General features: G+C 62.7%; 3 protein-coding genes across 3 annotated transcripts; all 3 read left to right on the top strand.

Moving 5' to 3' along the window:
- Positions 1-305: 305 nt before the first annotated feature.
- COX5B (cytochrome c oxidase subunit 5B) lies at positions 306-1,960 on the top strand. The gene is made up of 4 exons (XM_082298405.1): positions 306-441; positions 558-631; positions 1,167-1,266; positions 1,740-1,960. Exons 1-4 carry the CDS (start codon positions 348-350, stop codon positions 1,850-1,852), a joined length of 381 nt encoding a protein of 126 aa, XP_082154531.1. The 5' UTR covers positions 306-347; the 3' UTR covers positions 1,853-1,960.
- Positions 1,961-3,556: 1,596 nt separating this feature from the next.
- PURB (purine rich element binding protein B) lies at positions 3,557-8,558 on the top strand (the record flags this gene model as incomplete). Its single annotated transcript, XM_082298173.1, has 1 exon — positions 3,557-8,558. One exon carries the CDS (start codon positions 3,557-3,559, stop codon positions 4,559-4,561), a length of 1,005 nt encoding a protein of 334 aa, XP_082154299.1. The 3' UTR covers positions 4,562-8,558.
- A 2,730-nt stretch (positions 8,559-11,288) lies between these two features.
- LOC309582981 (histone H2A.V) lies at positions 11,289-16,026 on the top strand (the record flags this gene model as incomplete). The annotated part of the gene is made up of 5 exons (XM_082298434.1): positions 11,289-11,477; positions 14,589-14,666; positions 15,153-15,266; positions 15,337-15,466; positions 15,714-16,026. The coding sequence occupies 5 exons, from the start codon at positions 11,289-11,291 to the stop codon at positions 15,773-15,775; spliced, it is 573 nt and encodes a 190-aa protein (XP_082154560.1). The 3' UTR covers positions 15,776-16,026.
- Between the last annotated feature and the right edge of the window lie 1,048 nt (positions 16,027-17,074).

Genomic DNA, 17,074 nt, shown 5'->3' with positions numbered 1-17,074 from the left:
CCTCCAGGGTATCCCCGCCCGCCCCTCCATCCCAAGGTGTCCCATCCCGGTGGCCCCCGGGCACATCGTCCCCATCGCTCCCCTCGGGCTGTCCCATCTCCCATCCAAAATCTCGCCCTCCCCCACCCCCCCCAAGTGCCCACCGGGCCGGGACCGGGGGGGGCGTGACCGGGACCGGGGGGGGCGTGACCGGGACCGAGGGGGCGTGGTCGGGACCGGGGGCGGGGCTCTGTGGTTGTGGGCGTGGCCAAGGGCGGGGCTCCGGCCTGTGGCGCGCGGATCGCTCTCAAACCCCCAACGTCACTTCCGTTTCCGCCCGTGCCGGAAGTGCTGCTTCTCTCGCCGCCATGGCCTCAAGGTTACTGCGGGTGAGCGCAGCCCTGCGGCTCCTGCCCGCGGCGTCTGCCCGCGCCGTGCCCGCCCGCCAGCTCGGCGTGCCCGGTGAGCGGGGACCGGGGGAGCGGGGAAACGGGGGGGGGGAGCGGGGGAGGAACGAGCGGGACCAGGGAGGGGCCGGGGCGGGGTGTCTGCACCCCCGGTGTAACGGCGGCCCGCAGGGAACCTGGCCAGCGATGAGGAGCAGGCGACCGGGTTGGAGCGGAAGGTGATGAATGCCATGAACAAGGGTCTGGTGAGTGCCGTCGTGCGGCTTGGGCCGGGCCTTCGGGGGGATGGGAGCATCTGTGGGGGACTTCCCAGGGGATGGCGGGCGGCTCTGGGGCGGCTTCAGGGTTCGACTGTCCTTGGACGGGCAGAGTTTGGGGGATGGGTGTTCGGGGGAGTCGCAGGGTGTTCTAGGGGGCTCAGGGCGTGGCGAGGGGTTTGGGGTTCTTTCAGGGTTTCGGTGCCCTTGGTGGGGTCGGAGGGGGAAGGGGTGAGAGGAGCTGGGGGCCCCAGGGGGTTTGGGGAGTGCTCGGGTGGTGGCGGGGTCGTCTGAAGGGGTTGTTTCAGAGTTTCGGTGTCCTTCGAGGGTTGCAGGGTCTGGGTCTGGGGCTGGGGAGTTCTCGGGAAGGTCTGGGGGTCTCAGAGTTGGGGGAGCCTCAGGGACAGGGTGTCTGAGGGACGCCAGGGTGGGGTGGCCAGTTTGGGGTCCTCGGGGGGTGTTGGGTGTGAGGGACGGAGGGGCAGGTGGGGGTTCTGGGGCGCTCACCCTGCGGTTTCTGCAGGACCCGTACAGCATGTTCCGGCCCAAGCGCTACGCGGGCACCAAGGAGGACCCGAACCTCGTCCCCTCCATCACCAACAAGCGCATCGTGGGCTGCGTCTGTGAGTGCCCCTGTCCCTGTGTCTGCCTGTCCCGTCCCTGAGTCCTTATGTCCATCCCCGTGTCCGTGTGTCTGCCCATTCTTGTGGCTGTGTGTCCATCCCTGTGGCTGTGCTGTTCCTGTGTCCATTCCTATGTCCGTGTGTCGTCCTTTTCCTGTCCCTGTGTCCATTCTTGTGTCCGTGTGTCCGTTTTTGTGTCTGTCCTGCTCCTTTGTCTGCGTCTGTTCCCATGTCCGTGTGCCTGTCCTGTTCGTATCCGTGTGTCCATCCTTGCATCCTTACGTGTTTTTGTGTGTCCTGTCCCCTGTCCGTTTGTCTGTCCCCACGTCCATCCTGCCTGTCCCTGTGCTCCGTGCCACACTGTCCACGTCCCCTGTTCCCCTCCCCCATGCCTGTCCCTCCGTGTTCCCCTGTCACAGTGTTCTCCCTGTCCCTCCCTGTCCCTCTGTCCCACGCTGTCCCTGTGCCCCCAGGTGAGGAGGACAACAGCTGCGTGGTTTGGTTCTGGCTGCACAAGGGCGAGGCCCAGCGCTGCCCCTCCTGCGGTGCCCACTACAAACTGATCCCCCATGAGCTGCCCCACTGAGGGCCCACGGAGGGGCTCGGCTGCCCCACTCCACCCTCACCTCCCCGGGACCCCCGGGGCCCTGTTGAACCCCCCTGAACCACCCCAGATAAAGAGGTTGTGTGGAGAGCCTGACTCTGTCTGTGCTGGGGGCAGCGGGGCCACGGGGGTGTCACCGTGGGTGGGGAGGGGACATGGGGGATCTGAGTGGGACACCATGGCCTTGGAGCAGTATTTGGAGCAGGGGGACCCCATTTCAGTGTCCCTCTGCCCTGGGAGGTGCTGGGATTGGGGGCCCTGGGTGCAGCTGGGGGCAGAAAGTCTGGTGGGTCCCGTTGCTGCTTTGTCCCCTTTGGGCCTCCTTGCCCAGCCTGTGGAACACCCCTGAGCACTGAGGGGGGTGAGGTTGGTCCCGTAGCTTCTTGGGGAGATCACAGCCCCCCACACACACAAGGAACCCGCCAGTGTCCCCTGGGGGCCGGTTTGTCCCCTTGGACACGTGCTTGCCTGTCCCGTGGGTGACACCCCTGTGGGCAGGAGCCTCCTCCTGCTGATGGAGGGTCCCAGGGCACCGGTTCTGCCAGGCACCTGTGGCTCCATCTTCCCGTGAGGGGACTCGGAGGGCCCTGCCAGATGCCGGGAGATCCCCAGAGGTTCCCCAGAGATCCACACGGGACCTCAGGAGTTGTCTGAAGGTTCCCAGGTGATCCCAGGTGGCCACAGGAGATCCTCACTGGGCCACAGGAGGTTCCTGATGGTTCCCAGGAGGTCCCCCTGGGAACCCAGAGGTTCACAGATCCATGAAGGTCCCATGGGGCCACTGCAGGTTCCTGAAGGATCCTGGGAGGTCCTTGTTGGTTCCCATAAGACCCCCAGAGGCCTGGCGTGGTCCCGGGGTGTCCCCTGGGGGCTGCTGCATCCCCGGCGTGAGCCCCCCTCGGGCAGGTCCCGTCCCCAGGCAGGGGGAGGGTGGGTTCTGCCTTCCAGGCCCTGCTGAGGGCTCCGGGGGGCCCGCCCAAAGCGTGGCCCCAGCGCTACTGACGAGCAGTGATGTCATCGATGACGTCACACTGATCGTCCATGACGTCATGCACCCCCGGCTGGAGGGGGCGGAGCTGTGAGCCTCACTGACCAATCGGGCTCTGCTAGCAGTGAGTGACAGCCAGGGGGCGGGGCTTTGGCCTTCACCAACCAATGGGGGCTGCGGGAGGCTGTGATTGACAGCTGGGAATTGCGCTCGATGAACGACGGGAAGGGAGGAGCTGGGGGCGTGGCCTCAGGGACCAATAGGAGCTGCCGGCGCTCGTGACTGACAGGCGGGGGGAGGGGCTGCGCTCGGAGCAGCAGCGAGGGGAGGGGGCTGGGGGGGCCTATCGGGGGCGGGGCCCTGGGCCGCCCTGACCAGTAGGGGCCTCCGTGGCCGTGATTGACAGCTCAATAGAGCAGCGCCCGAGAGGGGAGGGGGCTGCGGGGCGGGGCCTGTGCACGGCGGCCAATGGGAGGCGTCGCGGCCGTGACTGACAGCTGGGGGCGGGACCCGGCTCGGCGGGATTGGCGGGGAGGGGGCTGCGGGGCGGGGCCCGGCGGGGGGCGGGGCTTGGCCGGGGGCGCGCGGGGACGCGGCGGGCGGGGCTCCCGGCGCACGTGACGGCGGCGGTGCGGCGGTGACGTCAGCGGTGTCGCAGCGGGGCCGGAAGCGGGCGGCGCGCGGGGCGGGCGGACAAGATGGCGGACGGGGACAGCGGCAGCGAGCGCGGCGGCGGCGGCGGGTTCGGGACCGCCCGCGGCGGGGCGGGGGGGGCCGGCCCGGCGGCGGGGCCCGGCGGCGGCGGCGCGGCCGGCCCCGAGCAGGAGACTCAGGAGTTGGCGTCCAAGCGGCTGGACATCCAGAACAAGCGCTTCTACCTGGACGTGAAGCAGAACGCCAAGGGCCGCTTCCTCAAGATCGCCGAGGTGGGCGCGGGCGGCTCCAAGAGCCGCCTCACGCTCTCCATGGCCGTGGCCGCCGAGTTCCGCGACTACCTGGGCGACTTCATCGAGCACTACGCGCAGCTGGGCCCGTCCAGCCCCGAGCAGCTGGCCCAGGCCGCGGGGCCGCCGGGCGAGGACGGCTCCGGGCCCCGCCGCGCCCTCAAGAGCGAGTTCCTGGTGCGGGAGAACCGCAAGTACTACCTGGACCTGAAGGAGAACCAGCGCGGGCGCTTCCTGCGCATCCGCCAGACCGTGAACCGCGGCCCCGGCGGCCCGGGGGGGTTCGCGGGAGGCCCCCCCGGGCTGCAGAGCGGCCAGACCATCGCGCTGCCCGCACAGGGCCTCATCGAGTTCCGCGACGCCCTGGCCAAGCTCATCGACGACTACGGGGGCGAGGAGGACGAGCTGGGCGGCCCCGGCGGCGGCGGCCCGGGCGGCGGGGGGCTCTACGGGGAGCTGCCCGAGGGCACGTCCATCACCGTGGACTCCAAGCGCTTCTTCTTCGACGTGGGCTGCAACAAGTACGGGGTGTTTCTGCGGGTCAGCGAGGTGAAGCCGTCCTACCGCAACGCCATCACCGTTCCCTACAAGGCCTGGGCCAAGTTCGGCGGCGCCTTCTGCCGCTACGCCGAGGAGATGCGCGACATCCAGGAGCGCCAGCGGGACAAGCTCTACGACCGGCGCGCCGGCCCGCCGGGACCCGGCAGCGGCAGCGGCGCCGGTGACGACTCCGACGGCGACGACGTGGACGACGACTGAGCCGATCCCCCCAGCCCTCGACCCCAACGCCGGCCCCCCACCACCCCCCCCCCGAGCCCCGGGGCGAAGGGGTCCCCAATCCCCCCTCCCAGTGACGGGGCAAAGGGGTTCCCGACCCCCCCCCCCCCCAACAGCGATGGGGCGAAGGGGTCCCTGAGCCCCCCCACCCCCCTCCCAGCGACGGGGTGAAGGGGTCTCCAAACCCCTACGTCCCCGCTCCCAGCAACGGGACGAAGGGGTCCCCGAGCCCCCCCCCCCAGCAGCGGTGGGACACGGGGGTCCCCAGGCTCCCCTGTCCTGCCGCCACCGGAGAGAGAGAAACCGGCCCGACCGTGCCGCTGCCCGCGGCCCCCCCGCCCCCTTCCCTGCTCCCACCATGGGACCCCCCGGCCCCCAGGACTCGCTGCTTTGGGGGGGGATAGGGGGTCACCCGCAGCCCCCGCCCCTCCCGGTGCCCCCCTATCAAAACCAGCACCCAAGGGCCCCGGAGCCGAGGGCCAGCGGCAGCGCTGGGGGGGCAGCGGAGGCACCTTGGACCAACGGCCGTTCCCTCGGCTTGTGAGTTTTCCTTCATTTTCATTTTCCTTTTTTTTTTTTTCCCCCTTTTCTCCTCTTTCCACTTTTTTTTTTTTTGTTTGTTTGTTTGTTTTTTTGGGATGCAAACTCCGGGCGCCCGAACTGGAACCCGCGGCTCCCTGACAATTAGGGAAGATTTCCTCGGTTTTGCCGATTTCTGGCCGTTCTTCCCCCCCCTCCCTCCCCCTGTTTCCCGCCGGGAAGGGGGAGGTGCCGGCACAAAGCACAAGGAAAAACTCGACGGGGCGAAACATCTTCCCCTTCTCACCAAATAAGGTGCCTCCGGCCCCGTTTCACCAGGACCCGCCGGAATCCGCCCCTTGGCTTCACCCAAATTGGATTTTCCGGCCCCAAATCCACAGCCACGCCCGGCCCCGGCACCTTGGGGGTGGATTTTGGAGGTTTATTGTTATTTTTTGCCTCCTTTTGTCTTTTTTTGCCCCCGTGGGCCCAGCCCTGGCGTCGCCTGGTCCCTCCAGCCACCTCCTATTAAACACATTTTTCCACTCTCAAATAGTCTTTTTTTAAAATTCTTTTTCACTCCCTCAGCTCAGTCCTGCCCTGTCCAGAATTCCGGTTTTTCACCCCGTTTTCCCATAACTCTGAACTCCATCGCTCTCATTCCAAAGTTTTGCCTCTTCTTCTCCAACGGTTTCACCACTTTTAGGACTTTTCTTTTTTTTTCCTTTTAATCCATTTTTGGGAGCCCAATCAGCTGCCTCCTTAATTTATTACCACGGATCCGGCATCTCCCTCTCTCCATATTTATTGGGAAGTGAGGAACAGCCGCAGACCCCTGGGGGACCCCCTGCGTCGCAGGGATGCCGCTGTCTGTCTGTCCGTCCGGCCGGCCGCCGGCCCCATCCCACTGCTCCCGCTGCTCTTGCTGCCGTCGCTCTTTTTAAAGGGATTTTTAAAGTGAATTTCTTCCGTTTATCCCATTTTTAAGCCTTCTCCGTCGCAAAGGACCCGGATCCCTCACTCACTCACACGGGAGCAATAGTCCTTCCTCGATGGCCGATGTGTCCGTACTGTATTTTGTACCCTCAGGCAGCTCTTTCCGGTGAATTCCTGCTGTATCCACCCATCCTCCTGGTCCTGTGTTCTTTGCCACGGAGAAAAACCATAAACCACGACGGCGACGACGGATTTGGGGGGGAAGAATGCTCCCAGCTCCGCGGGACTCACCGGCGTCCAGCCGCGGGACCTCTCCTTTTATTTTTGAAGAGGATGAGATATATATATATATATATATATATATATAAAAATATATATATATTCCTTTGGGTTTCTTTCTTTTGGCTGAATTGCGGTGATTTAGCCTTATTTCTACTCTGGGAGAGCAGCGGAATCGCTGCCGGCCCGGCCCAGCTCCAAGGAGTTGGCTAGAAATACATGGAAGAGGAGAAAAAAAAAAGGCAAAACCACCAAAATCCAGTAATAAACCCAAAAAAGCAGCTCCCAGCGTCAGCTCAGGGAGCCTTTCCTGGCCAGAGAAGTGCTGGATCCATGGACACAACCTCCCACAGCTCCATTTGGGTGGGAAGAGCAGAGCACGTCGGGGGAAGACAGCAGGAAAAAACAGCCAAAATGAGATAAAATTGGGAAAAAAGGGGATTTGAGGCGCCAGCAGGAGCGAGGGGAGTGGCCATGAGGGCTGCCATGGGGGAGGGGAGCTTGGGGGGCAATTTTGGGGTTTTTTTTTCTCTTGGAGCCCCCCAGGAGCTGTTGGGTGTTTCCCAGCAAAGGGGACAACACCGACACCTCCCCTGAGCCCCCTTCCCATCTCTGTGTATAGACATGGCTGTGTGTACATAGGTCAGATTCGGTTGGGTTTTGGGTTGAATTCTGTAGAGAATGGGCAAATTGCTTTTTTTTTTTTTTTAATTTTAAACCACAGATAGGGGGAAAAATATCCCAAATTCCTGGTACTTCCAGCTTTGCTGCCCCAGAGGGGCTGATGGAGAAGGCGATGATGGCTGTACAGACAGAATATTGGAGGTCTTGTACAACGCCCCAAAACCCACTAGAAATACCCCAGATGGCTGGGTCTGGAGCGGGTGGTGCCTCCAGGGCAAGTTCAAATAGCTTCAGTTCTTTTTGCCCTAAAAAATATGGAAGAAAATTGGGATTCTCCTGCCTTGTTTCCAGGCGATTTGGGGGTGGTGTGGGATGGTTTGGGGGGGCCGTGCCAGTGGTGGCTCCTTGTGTTGGTGACAAAACCAACCCAACCCCTCACTGGCCTCTCGTAAAAAAGCAAAAAGTGGAAAAAAATCGCAAAAAACTGGAAAAGATTTAAAAAAAAAGCAGCTGAGGGAGCACTGGGGGTATGCAGGGCGAAGCACCACAGAGCTCGGCAGGTATTCCCAGTGGGAAATCCCAGCCAGCTCCATGGATGCTCCCAGATGTTCCTGCAGGGCGAGGCCCAGCCACGGGAGCCATCGCCCTCCTCATCCTCGCGGAGCCGGTCGAGCCGGCGGCACCGGAGCCAGGCCAAGTGGAGCCGGGGGTGGGCGTTGGCGGGAGAGCCCGGAGCCGGGCGGGATGGCCGGGGAGGAGCACGGCACGGCCTGGAGCCCCTGCGGTCCAGGCCCCGGAGCAGCGGCTGACAGCGGGGCTGGCACGGGTGGCTCATCGGGCCCCAGCACATGGGCCACTCCAGCCAGGAAGCTGGGGCAGCATCGGTGGGGAGAGCACTGGATCCTCCTCCAAGAGCCGGGTGCTCTGAGGGTTGGGTTCTCTGACAGCTGGGTCCTCCAAGAATTGTATCTCCGAAAGCTGGATCCTCTGAGTGCCCGATCCTCCAAGAGCTGGATCCTTCAAGAATTGGGTCCTCCAAGAGCTGGATCCTCTGAGCACCAGATCCTTCTCAGAGTGCTAGATCCTCCTCCAAGTTGGATCCTCTGAGAGCCAGACCCTCCCAAGAGTTGGATCCTCTGAGAGTTGGACCCTCCAAACACTGGACCCTCTTCTTCGAGCTGGGTTCTTCTCCAAGTGGCAAATCCTCCTCGGAGAGTTGGATCCTCTAAGAACTGGATCCTGTGAATGTTGGATCCTCCTCCGAGCACCGGATCCTCCTCAGAGCAGCAGATACCTGGGAGCGCCACTTCCCTCCCCGAGCGCTCGCCACGACGTCCCTTTGCCGAAAAGAGAAAAAAAAAGAAAGTTTTATTCCTGTTATTTTTTTAATGAAAGAAAAACAAAAACTAAAGCAAACCTGCACTTTAGGCGGCCGGGGGGGCCGGGGCCCCTGTGTCCCTTCCCTGCGGCCGGCGGGGCGGCTCCAGGGGCCGGAGGCAGGTCCTGGGTGTTACCACTAGCGCAGACGAGGCCGACGCGACGAACTCCTCCTGCTCCGAGCACTCCTGACGTAGCAGATTTTTGCAAATGGAGTTTTACAGTCTATATTTAAAGAATTGTATGTTTGTAACAAATAAAGTATGCGGAAAAGTGAATGAAAACCAGCCCAGGCCCGACTTGCTCCTTGGGGGTGCTGTGGGGGGCCCTGGAGGGTGGAGCTGGTGCCACCGTTGTGGTGAGGGGTGGGGTGGTCACCCTGGGGCATTACAGGGACACGCAGGATTGTCGTGAAGGTGCTGGGGACACAAACAGGGAATGTGGGGTCCCCTACCTTGTCTTGAGGGGATTGCCTGACTCAGGGAGTTGGGGGTGTGAGGTACCAGCACAGGGGGGAGGGAGGAGGGTTGGTGTGGCTCAGGTGTGTTGTGTGTCCCAGCTTGGGCTGGTGTGTGCACCGGTGTAAGGTGCGTGTGGGCGTGTGAAAAGTGTGTGTAAGCCGTGTGTGCCATCACACGGCTGCCTGGTGTAGGGGTGTGTGTGTAAAGCGTGTGTAAGCCGTGTGTGCCATCACACGGCTGCCTGGCGTAGGTGTGTGTGTGTAAAGCGTGTGTAAGCCGTGTGTGCCATCACACGGCTGCCTGGCGTAGGTGTGTGTGTGTAAAGCGTGTGTAAGCCATGTGTGCCATCACACGGCTGCTCGTCGTGTGCGGGTGTGAGGCTGGGAGGGTTTGGCGTGGCTCGTGTGTGGTGTGTGTGCCATGGCTCAGGCAAGTGCGTGCACAGGTGTGAAAGGCTTGTGTGCCACGCACACGACTGCATGGCGTGTGTCAGGTGCGTGTGTCATCCCACGGCTGCGTCACACGTGCAGGTTGTTACCGGGTGTGCGCACAAGCACGGCGCCGTGCCCGCAGCTGTGTGCCGTGTCCCCTGTGTACCCGAGCCGTGTCCCCACCGGCGGTGCCGCAGCCCCCGCCCCCCGCGCTGCGGCTCCCTGCGGGCTCGGGCTCATCTGAGGACACGCGGGGACCCGCCTGCGCATGAGCCGCCGCCGCCGTCACCGCCATCACCGCCATCACCGCCACCGGGGCCTGGTGCGACCCCCGAGCCCCCCGCGGCTCCTGCCCATGCCGAGCCCCCGGCCCGCATGTCCCCGGGGCCGGGGGGAGCGGCTGCTCCGGCCCCATCCCCGGCCCCATCCCACCCCGCAGCTGCTCCGGCCCCCCCCGGCTGGACCCGGGGGTCGAGCGAGCTGGGGACAGCTGGAGGGGCCCCGGGACAGCCGGGGGGCCCCTGGTTGAGCCCGGGGGGGCCCGGCCTGCGGCAGTTGCTGCCCGGGGCAGGTGCGGGCGGCATTGCCCGCCCCGGGGCGCCGGGAGCAGCTGCGGGATGAGGGGATGGGGGCACCCTGAGCCTCCTCGGCAGCTGCAGCGAGGGGCGGGGGAGGCACGGTGCCCCCCAGCCCCTGCCCGGGGCTGGAGGGAAGCTGATGGGGCAGGGCAGGCACCCGGGGAGGACAGTGACAAGAGGCCTTCGTCATCCTCCTCCTCCTGCTCCTCCCAGCCCGTGCCTCGGCCCTGGTGCAGCCGGGGCAGGGCAGGTGTGGGAGGGGGGACTGGGGGCCGCCTTGAGCCCCCCCAGCAGCTGCAGCGAGGGGTGGGCGCTGCACGGCGCGCCTCGCCCCTGCCCATGGCAGGGAAACTGTGGCACCGAGGCCGGGAGAGCCGGGGGGGACCAGTAACAGGTGCCTCCCTCTCCCTCCCCCCAGCGCGTACCTCGGCCATGGTCAGCCTGGAGCAGAGTGGGCGCGGGGCTGGGGACACCCTGAGCCCCCGGCAGTGCAGCGAGGAGCGGGGACTGCGCGGTGCCCTCCACCCCGCCCGGTGCTGAGGGAAACTGAGGCCCGGCGGGCAGGACAGCCGGTGGCGGGCGGGGGGCACAGTGACCGCGCCGGGTGCAGCCGGGCTGGGGGCCCCGGCGGGGCTGCGCGGTGCGGAGCCCACCAGCTCCACAACCGCTGGCCTCTCACCGAGCCGAGCTCGGGAATCCCCGGTTCCATTTATGAACTCACCTCGTCACACAATCAGGTTCCATTTGACACTGGAACGGGCTCGTCATGAGAAACTGAGCCGAGTTTTTATTTACTATGACCCGTTTGTCCCGAAAAGGCGCCCCCTGCCCCCCAACAGTGCCGTGAATTTTGGGGATTTTTGGCCACACTTAACCCCTGCTGTCACCACTGACAGTCCCTTCAACTCTCAGGGTCCGCCCCAGCCCTCAGTCCGGCCCGGGGGCTGCGGGGTCCCTGTTACCTCACTACCGCTGCCCTTCTCACGCATCCTACGGGGCAGCGCTGCGTTATTTCTGTACTGCCTGAGAGAAACACAGGGACGGTCAGGCACACCGGCGGGCCTGGGTGTCCCCGGGCGGGCTCTCCTCCTGCCGGGGCCTCTCTCAGCCCCGAGCAGGGTCGGGCCATATCAGGGGTGAAGCCCCCGGCCCGGCGGAACCCTTTAGCAGGTCTAGGGCCCAGCGGGACCCTCCGGCGGGGCTCGGGGCCCTCCTGGAGCCGCCAAACTCCCGCCCCCCCGTACTCCCCTCACCGCCCACCCCCCCGCTCCCTCACACAAACACGGCCCGAGGCGGAGCGATGAAATGGGCGGGAAACACTGGCCGCTTCCTATTGGCTCTCCCGGCTGTCCGTCCGCATGACCCCGCCCCTCGCCGCGGCGCTCGTTATTTCTATTCGCCGGGCGATGACGTCACCGACGCGAGCACGCCCCGCCCTCACCCCGCTGCGTGCCGTGTGCAAAGGTAACACAGCCGTTAAACGAGCCGCGGGGCGGAGCCAGCGATGGACGGGGAAAGAAGCGGCTCGCCCATTGGGCGCCGCGGGATGTTCAAACTAGTATGGGAGGCGATGATTGGCGGCGACGCGGCGCGGTCCGCCGCCCCCGCCCGGGCGGGTCATTGTCTGGCGGCTCCTGAGGCGGGTCGGGCGCGGCGGCGGCTCTGGGGCTCGGACGGCGGCGGCGGTACCATGGTGAGGGTAGGGGTAGTCGGAGAGCTCGGGGCTCGGGGGGCCGGCCAGGACAGCGCGGCTGGGCTGAGCCGGGCCCCGTGGGGCCGCCAATGGCCGCTGCTGTCAGCCCAGGCCGGGCGGGGGACGGCCCCCGGTGCGTGACCTTGGGTCCGGCCCGGCGCTTCCTCAGTGCCCCGTGGCCGCCGCCGCCGCCTGGCTCCTGCGGAGGGGATTTGTCCTGCCTTCCAAATCCGGCCCCGCCGGTGCCGTCCAGCGCTGTCAGAGCGGTGCGGTGTCAGCCGGTGTCTCCTCGGTCGCGGCTTGTACCGGTTGCGGGCCGGTTGCACGGGAGGAAGCCCGCAACCGGCACAAGCCGTTGTCGTGGGGGAAACGTCAGTCGAGGGGGCCCGAGCGGGGTCTGTCAACCGCCCGGCGCCTCCTTCGGGGTTCCGCGGGATACATCCCAGCCCGCTTCCCGGGGGACCGGCCCGGTCCGCGGGGGAAGGAAAGGGAGGCTCGTTCTCCCCCGTGCCCCGTTCCTGTGGCCCCGTGGGGGGAATGGGGGGAGCCGGGTCTGGAGCTGTCAGCGAAGGCAGACAGGGGGATGGGGGTTAGGGAGGCTCTGTGGATCTGTGAGAGGTTCCGTGGATCTGCAGGATGTTTTGGGTTGTTCTGAGGATCCTTGAGGGGGTTCCGTGGATTTGCAGGGGGCCCGGGGGACTCCATGGATTAGCGAGAGGGTTCTGTGGTTACATAGGGGGTTTCTGGGGATTTGTGGGGGATTCGGGTGGTTCTGTGGATCCGTGGGGGATTCTGTCGTTCTGTGAAGATACCCTGTGGATCCACGGGAGGGGTTTTGTGGATCTGCAGGGGGCTTGGGGGGTTGTGTGGATCCGCAAGGGATTTCTGTGGGTTTGCAGGGGACTCGGGGGGTTCTGCGGTACCGGGTGGGGATGGGGTGGTGGGTGTTTGAGGGGATTCTGTGGACCCTTGGGGGAGTTCTGTGGATCCACAGGTGGAGTCGTGGGGGTTCCGTGGGGGGCTCTGGGATTCGCGGAGGTTCCGGAGCCAGCGGTAAGGGCCCCGATCCCTCAGCGTTAATGGAAACACCGTTGGGTTACGCAACTCCTGCTGCTGCCAAGAACTTGTGCTCGGGGATGTCTGGGAATGTGCGGCAGGAGATAAGTTGCTGTTTGAAGGGGTTTTATCCTGTTTGAAGCAACAAGAAAAAACAATGTTTGCCTGCTGTGAGGGATCCAGCGGGTCAGACCCAGGGAGGATTTAGCACGGGAATGTGCTCCCAGCGAGGGACTTTGGTGGAGAGAAGGGATGGAGATGGCACAAGGATTGCCTGAGTCCCTGGGAGCCCCAGTCCGGAGGTTGAGGAGAGAATCCTCGGGATTCGTTCCTCAGGAGGGAGGAATCCAGGAGCCTTCATTCCCAGCATGGAGTTGGATGATCTCTCATAGGGAGCTGGGGGCAGCTGGGCTGGGAGAACCTCCCCTTTTCCCTGTGCAAACCCCATGGAGGATTGGTGAAAATCAGGACAAACCTCGGGATTTCCATGGCGAGATCTTTCTTCCCTCTTTTTGGTCAACCCCCCTGTAAAGATGTATCAGGCAGGCAGCTCCAAGCTGGAAAACCTGATGGGGCAGTGGGAAAGTTCACAGCTGGCTGATAAAAGCCCTCAGTGGGAACAGCCCGTGCTTTTCCCAAAGCTGCCTTTTATTCCTAGAGGAAGGAAATATCCACAAATCCCCCTTTCCTCCCCCTTTCTTTCCCATAAATCTCCCTTTCCACCCCTCAAATCCTCCCTCCTTCCCCCCAAAATGCCCTCCCTGAGTTTTGCAGTTTTATGGAGCGATGTTTTCTCCTGATGAAAGTGACTCCTGGTGCTTCACCATTTCTCCGAGTTATCCCTGAAGACTCTCCTGTCACGGCTGCTGGGACACAGGGCGGGCTTGCCAGGTCCTGGCATCCCCAGAGCCAGATCCCCTGTGGCCTCACCCCGTGCCCTCTGCTTGTTTTAATCACCTCGGGATTAATTAATGCCCCCTCGTGACTGATTTTTTTTTTCCAATGTTTGAGCTGAAACGTAACTCCCACCTGGCTGGGATGGGACCCAGATCTTGGACATTCCCAGGTTAACCAGCATCTTGTTTTGAGGATTAATGTGCTCCACTTTCTCTCCCGGGGTCTCTGGATCATTTCAGCTCCCTCACCAAGAGCCAAAATTCCTCCTTTTTGAGGGGCTGGGGATTGTGGGATCAATATGTGCTATAAAAGCAAGGATTATGAATATCCAGGGTGTTTTCAGGCTCTCATCTCCCTGTGCTGTTGTTTCTTGTCTCTCTGTGGGCTGGAAAGCTTGGCTTTTGGGATTATTATCCCTGTTTTTTTTTACCTGGAGCTGATTTTGGGTTGCTGACGTCTTTCCCCTGGAGCGTGCAGCTCCCTCTGCCTTCCTGCGTCACCCGTGGCTTTCACCTTGTTAGGAACAGCTTTCATTAGTGATTAGTGACGTCATGGGGTCTTCCCACATCCCTGGAATGCATGGATTTCCTGACAGCGGATGGGAGAGCCCAGCAAACCCATGCTCGGCTCTTCCTTGTTACTCAGCAACTCCCAAACTCTTGGCTTTGGCATTTCCACCCCTTCCAACATGATTTTCATTAAATCCACAATTTCTTGGGCTCCCGGGTGATTTCCCAGTCTGGAGTAGGAAGGGAATTACCCCTGGATCCCACAGGATCACTTTCCCATATGCAGGAACAGGTTCCTGCCTAGTGCCCAGTGTCAATGTGTGGAGGAATCAAATCTGAAATCGAACTGGGATCACAACTGCTGGAAAAAAATGCCCAACAATGGGATTTTGGGCTGGTTTTCCCCCATCTGGCATTTTCTGGAAAATAGTGGGAATACTGGCAGCAGGAATAGGACACCTGGGTGGGGGAGCAGCTGCTGCACCCTGAAAACCTCCCTTGTCCCCTTAAGTCCGGGTGGTTTGAGAGGCCCTGAGTTGCCAGGGAGCTGCCAGATTATCCTACAGCAGGTCCCTCTGTCTTCGAATTAATGAGATTGTTTGGATTCAGGGATTAATTAGATTAATTAACAGGCCCCTTTCTCCCCCAGGCTGGTGGCAAGGCGGGCAAGGACAGCGGCAAGGCCAAGGCCAAGGCCGTGTCACGCTCCCAGAGAGCCGGGCTGCAGGTATGGCACGGGGAATCACCGGGAAACAGAATTCTGGGCAGCTGGGGGGCCCCAAACCTTCTTCTTTGTGGTCAAAACTGAATATTTTGGAATTTGGAGGCTTATGGAGCAATGAGGAGCCCTTGGGCTTGCAGAGGGGATTTGCTGTCAGGTGGCACAGAGAGGATGGGAGGATTAATTGGGAGAATTAATGATTATTTTGATAATTAATTTAAAATACAATTATTTTGTGCTATACAAGATGTAGTTACATCTTACTAAATTACATGATAGCAATATACAATATATTTATATAACAGTGTAATTTATTATTATAACAAGACATTAATACTATATATTAATTAGTAATAAATTGGATAGTGATAATTAAATCCTCTGTTTGAAGAGTTGCTCCTGGAAGCCACAGCCCAAATCAACAGTGTAGGGTGTAAATATGCACGTTGTGGGGGCTGTAGGTGTTAACGAGGTTGTTAATTGCCCCCCCAGTTCCCAGTTGGCCGCATCCACAGGCACCTGAAGACTCGGACCACCAGCCACGGGCGTGTGGGAGCCACGGCGGCCGTGTACAGCGCGGCCATCCTCGAGTACCTGACCGCTGAGGTAGGACCCCCCGTCCCCACACCCAGCACCCCTCCCCTCGGCATTCCCACCTCTTGCCGCTGTCCTGCAGGTGCTGGAGCTGGCCGGGAACGCTTCCAAGGATCTCAAAGTCAAGCGGATCACGCCCCGGCACCTGCAGCTGGCGATCCGCGGTGATGAGGAGTTGGACTCCCTGATCAAAGCCACCATTGCTGGTGGAGGTGGGTGTCATTCCCGTGTTTCCATCCTGGGGAGGGGATTTAGCAAGAAGGGGAAGTATGGGAAACCGAATAGGGATTTGGCAGTTGGCGTAAATACATGGGCTTGCTGCTTCCCTGGATTCAGACTGAGGGGGATCCACTTGATGTTCACACTGGATTTTCACAAAAAAAGGGAATTTAGGATTTCTTGGAGTTTCTTGAGAATTCTGCCAGTGACTTGACAAGAATTCTCCCTTCCTCTCTGCAGGTGTCATTCCCCACATCCACAAGTCCCTGATTGGAAAGAAGGGACAACAGAAAACGGCGTAGAAGGAGTGCGGCACCGGATCCCCCCCCGTCATCGTACTGTACCTGGGCACAGGAACATCTCGGGGATACGAGAAGTTTTTTTTAAGGAATAGTTCAAAGGAAGAGCATAGAGGATTGACTGTAGAGGAAACATTGGGATGGGTTTAGATTCTGAGTAGGACACACCGTGGGCCGTGGGGCGGCAGCCGGGGGTGGGTGAGGGGCTTGGCTGCCCCTGTGTTTTATACAAAAATGGAACCCATAAACCATTTTTTACAAAAAAGCAGACGGTCTCCAGTGGTGGCGGGGAGGGGGGGTCGGGAGGGGGTGGTCGGGACCCCCCCCCCCCGGCGCTGGGCAGAGGAGCCTGGTGCCCCCCCATGCAAATGAGCCCGCATGCAAATGCACGGTGAGGGACAAGCGCCGCCCATTATGCAAATGTTCTGGGGTGGGTGGGGCGTGCTCTGCGTGCCGGGAGCACATGGCCGCGTGTGTCCGTCTGTCTGTCTGTCCTGGACGCAGCAGTGTGTCTGTGTGTGTGTGTGTGTGTGTGCCTGTCCCGGCCGTAGGGGTGTCCATCTGTACGGTGCCCGGCGGTGCCAGCGGTCAGGCAGCCCGCAGCACAAGGGCCTGGGTGTTCACCGGACCCGGATCTGCGTCTGTCCGGGCCGTCTGTCCGGCTGTGGGTGTCAGGGTCCGTCAGGCCTGAGTGTCACTCTGTGCTGGCCACATGGGGCCTGCCCAAGCTCCCGGTGCGCCCCGTGTGTAGCAGCTGGGCACGGGGGTGCGCCGGGCCGGGCGCGGAGGCGGTGCCGGGGGGAGCCGGAGCCGGGCGGCTCCTGCACTGGCAACACCGGGTGCTGGTTGCATCAGGCGTCAAGTGGCCCCAACGGCCTAGGGCACCATCAGGGCCGTGCCCGGGCTCAGACCCGCCCCGCGGGGCCGCAGCGCCTGGGGGAGCCGCGGGCCCGGTTGCGATCGGGGGCAGGGGCAAGGGCAGGGCGGGGCCGGGCCGGGGTCGGTCCTGGCGGGCCCGAGGTCGCACAATGGCGACGCCGGTCTGCGCAAGATGGCGGCGGGGAGGCGGGGCCGTCCTCGCTGCCCGCGGGCCGTGCATTGCGCATGCGCCCTCTGTGCCGTCGCCGGACGCATGCGTGCGCCGCCGCGCGCCTCGAGCTGCCGGGCCGCGCGGGAGGCACCATGCGGCCACCACGGGGGAGTACGGCGGGGGCATCAGTGCCCGCCCCCAGCACTGCGCCATGCGGGGCAGAGGAGACTGCCTGACCGAAGGTTTAACTCTGCTGAGTGTCCAGCTGACGA

The sequence above is a fragment of the Coloeus monedula genome, assembly GCF_965178545.1.
Source record: "Coloeus monedula genome assembly, chromosome: 28".
Classification (NCBI taxonomy): domain Eukaryota; kingdom Metazoa; phylum Chordata; class Aves; order Passeriformes; family Corvidae; genus Coloeus; species Coloeus monedula.
Note: the sequence above shows the minus strand (reverse complement) of the source record. Positions and strands in the feature narration are given on the sequence as shown.